The sequence below is a fragment of the Dipteris shenzhenensis genome, chromosome 6, assembly GCF_047967505.1.
Source record: "Dipteris shenzhenensis isolate YYH24624 ecotype China chromosome 6, Dip_SZ_1.0, whole genome shotgun sequence".
NCBI lineage: Eukaryota > Viridiplantae > Streptophyta > Polypodiopsida > Gleicheniales > Dipteridaceae > Dipteris > Dipteris shenzhenensis.
The window spans coordinates 7295158-7299312 of NC_141601.1; the positions used below are offsets into that span (position 1 = coordinate 7295158).

Genomic DNA, 4155 nt, shown 5'->3' on the forward strand with positions numbered 1-4155 from the left:
GTTGATATTTAGCAAGTTGGCAATCAATGTCATTTTTCGCTTTTTTCATTGTTTTCATGTCATTATCATGATGACAAATTCAGAAAAGAATCACATGAATATGCAAATCCTCAAGGAGGCTCTCAACAGGTCATGGGGAGAAAAATAACGTTATCATAATAATATTCAACTTGCTAACATGGTTCACTTGGAAGATTCACCATAGATATGAAGAGATGCTCTTAACTCAAAGGTGTTTCTACATTAGTTTAAATGTATAAGAGGTATACAAGTTACTTATTTTGAGAGACAAGCCTCATGTAAAGGCATCTTTTATTAAACCAGAAGAAAATTTTTGTATGAAAAGCGATGAGCCAATAAAACTTTGATCTTACGAGCATCATATGGACATATACCTATTAAATGGTACATGGTCCTCAGTAGGTGGTAAATTATATAGATATACTCTTATTAAATGGTACATGGTCCTTGGGAGTCCTTGGTTAGTGTTGTTGGTCCTTATTGCGCTAATAGTTTGATAGGTAAACAATGGATTTTATTATTAAATTTTCTATAAATGCTTTTCTTGAAATTCTATGTAGGTCAAAAGTGTTGAAAAACATTTTGGAAATCCTTGACAAAAGGTGGCAATAAAGCATTATATTAGCCATTATATTGGCCATTATTTTACGTAAGAGACATAACACGTTATCCTAGGGATTTGTCCTTAAGTATGAAAATGGGTCCACTCCCAAATGCTACAAGAGATCTTGAATTATTTTACGTAAGAGACATAACAAGTTATCCTAGGGATTTGTCCATAAGAATGAAAATGAAATGCTATCTTGAAATCTTATTTTAAACGATAAAGTCAAAGAGGCCCAATATGACACAATAATAAATGCACACTTCTCCACATGTGACAAATCTTCACCACCAACTTCAAATCTAAATTCATCATAAGATATTATAAAACCTAACAACCTCCTTCTCATAAGCCACTGACTATCAAGTCTCCCTTCCCAAAAAGGACACGTAAGTAAAAGTAAATCCATGAAGGCATGCCTTTTTGTAGATGTGTTCTCACTCATGTAAAAGACCATGCAACACACTATGTAAAATGTCTTCTTTTCTTTGCGGTAAAAGAGAGAAAATGTATTACTAAAAATCTGAATCTACATAGGGGGAAAATAGCCTTCGAAGAAGGCAAAGGACAATTCTTAGCCCATGGCTACAGAGAACTATCTATCCTTGTTGTTCCTATTCCCAAAATACTTGAAAATTTTAACTTTTACCTTAATCACCATCTTCGAAGAGAGATTGACATTGCGATGCTTCCCAAAAATTACCATGTTATGTTGTTTCCAGACTTGAAACAAGATGTTGCCATATTGCATAAAGCACATCGTTCAGCTTCCCTTTATGTGAAATGTCTTAATCAATCTTTTTTGACTTACGAGCATGTTTTACCCAAGAATTCCACACCCTTTTATAATGACGTTAAAAGAAAGTGGCCTCTAAGTTTGGAAGTGCACCACACTTAACACAAATAATGTAAAAGAGAAGAAGAGGACCTTGATGAGACTCGACTAGATTAAGAAGAGAAGAGGGATTTGGAGACAGCTTGCCATCCAGCCTGTGTCGGATGGGCACTATCCCAGAAGAAGGATTGCGATGGGGAGGAGCACAAACTGTAGAGAGGCGTGCCATGGAGATCCTCCTCACCGCAAGATGTTAAGTTGCTAATGCTTTGGCAGCATGGCCTCAAAGATAGGGTAGCCTTCACTGCAACATGACATAATCACCTCATCAATTCTCACTTTCATCTCAATGGTAAAAATATGTTAATGTGTATATGTGAGTGAAAGCCCACCGGTCAAAAAACAATCCAAATACAGCTTGAACTTTATGGTAGTGGCAAGCAAAGGTGTGGATGAATCCATTGATTTCTCTCTCTCACCTTGGGCACATGGAGCACTTTCGGCAAAGTTCAAGCAAAGCAGGCAATCGTATGAATAACGGAAGGCACTTGGATGCATGACTAAAGTGTACACAAGCAAGCAAAGAACACTGCTTCTCGGATTAAAATCTAAACAGGTCCTTGCAAACTTTAGATTGTCAAGTCACGACCCGTTAACATCAGGCAAAGAAACTGCAACATGTGCCCAACCGATCCACCAAGGAAACTTTCTTGACTTGACTGCAATTAGAAAACACACATGTGCCAACGGTACCTTGTTGCTCCCCTCGCAGCACCGCCTTGAACGCGCCGTCCAAGTCCAGCTCCATGAACTCTGACTCGCTTAGTTGCTTCTTCAGTGTTTGTATTTGGGCCGCCAGAAGCTTGTTGTGCAGCGCACTCATCCCGTTCTCCACCCCTCCGCATGTTGTGTAGTTGCTTCTGCTCGTCACATCCGGGAAACACCCGAACGGCTCCAGATTCGTCACTGCAAATTTCCTCAACCCCAGCTCATACAGTGCTTGTACACAGGCACCCATCTGGGTCACCACTTTCGGAATGAATTTGATCACGCCCTGTATTGCACAAAACATATTGTTACGGCCCGTGCAAGCATGCATTTGGCAGGCAGCAAAATGGGGCTTGCATAGGAAGTTGCTTGGGACACCTCGTTGTTGGCATGCTGCAGGGAGTAGACAGTGTAGTCATTGCCGGCGACCACCAGAAGAACAAATGAAGACTGTAGAAGCTCTTGAGAGAACAACCCACGCTGGATTGTTTCTCGAAACTGAGCGATCTGAGAGCTTATATTGGGAAATTGAGGTCCGAAGGTGGGGAATACACCACTTCCCCCGAAAGCAAAGTTGACTCCAGTCGCAATCCGCTGAAGGCCCGAAGTTCTCAACGCACGATACGGCACAGGCGTTCGGATGCCCAGAAACGAAGCTGCAACCCAAGTTTGAGTGTTTTCGTGGAATTTATCTCCTGAAATGCTGCAATGGCGATAGTAGGAAAGAACTTAAGAGCTTTACCGAAGTAGTCGGTTAAGAGTCTGCCGTCCGAGTAGCGACCGGAAGGCCGTCCTGGCCAGGTCTGTCCGTAAGGTTTTCTCCAGGACCGATCGAGAACTGGATCAGAGGGGTCGTGGTTGCCAGTATCCGCGTAGGAATCTCCAAAGACAAACAGGGCGGCTGGCTTCGCGTCGGCCACGAAATCTGGGTCAAGACAACGCCATCAAAACTCAGCAATGCACACTGACTTCACTTCTACAACCAGAACATGCATAATCGTGATAAACTCGTATACAGGGAATGCGAAACTAGGCCGGACTTGAATTTGTTAAGCGTTATTACAGTCTAAACAGGCAAGCAAGAACTCACAGAGGATAGAGAGGAGGGCGAGGGAGCTGACAATGCGAAGAGAGAGGGAAGCGCGAGCCATAGCTGTACGTAAAGTTTTCTGAGGATGATGATCTTATGAAGGAAGTGCGCTACCACAGCAGGGAAGCCTTTAATTTGGTGGCAAGAAAGCTTTGTTGACAAATTGCAGAATGCTCCGCAGTACACTTTGTCTAACGCGTGTGAAACAGGCCTGCCAAGGGCCTCAGGCCCAGCTCATGCGGTTGAGCATTCGCCCACCTGAGCTCACTGGCCGCGTTTATTTCCCTTGAGAAGAACTCTGTCAATTTTTTATTTTTTTAAAGAACACCTCTTGCCTATCAAGTGTACCCGGTGTGCCCCTCACACACACGGCCAACTGTGAGGGGCGGTGTGCATGAGAGCCGTGTGCCCCTCAAAGTTGGCTGGGGGTGGCTATGCAAGGGATAAAAGATGGTTTTCAAAGTTGATGTTTAACTTGAATGTTCTTGTTTTGCCCTACCTTTTCTTTCACTTCAAGCTCCCTCATTCAGTATGTGCCCCTGTACATACAATATGCTCCAAATGTATCTCATCAAAATTATATTAATCTCGCGCTCTTTTACTCTCCAAAACATGTCTTTGTAAAATTGGCATAATATGTGCAAGTCCTAAACTTTCATTAATCATATGTTTTGACCATGAGAAATTCAATAGTTATGGGTCTCCATGTGGTCCTAAACACTATGATGTGCACAAAACACATAATGCTAAGCTCTTGTGCACAAAACATAATTCAAGCTATGATGTGCACAAAATATAATTCTAAGCTCTTGTGAACACATCGAAGCAAATGAAGAC

General features: G+C 42.1%; 1 protein-coding gene across 1 annotated transcript; it reads right to left on the reverse strand.

Annotated features, from left to right (window-relative positions):
* Positions 1-1170: 1170 nt before the first annotated feature.
* LOC147900714 (GDSL esterase/lipase At5g03610-like) lies at positions 1171-3560 on the reverse strand. Its single transcript, XM_087376165.1, has 5 exons — positions 3319-3560; positions 2971-3153; positions 2607-2884; positions 2214-2514; positions 1171-1764 (listed from the first exon to the last, which is right to left on the reverse strand). Exons 1-5 carry the CDS (start codon positions 3377-3379, stop codon positions 1574-1576), a joined length of 1014 nt encoding a protein of 337 aa, XP_087232291.1. The 5' UTR covers positions 3380-3560; the 3' UTR covers positions 1171-1573.
* Positions 3561-4155: the final 595 nt, after the last annotated feature.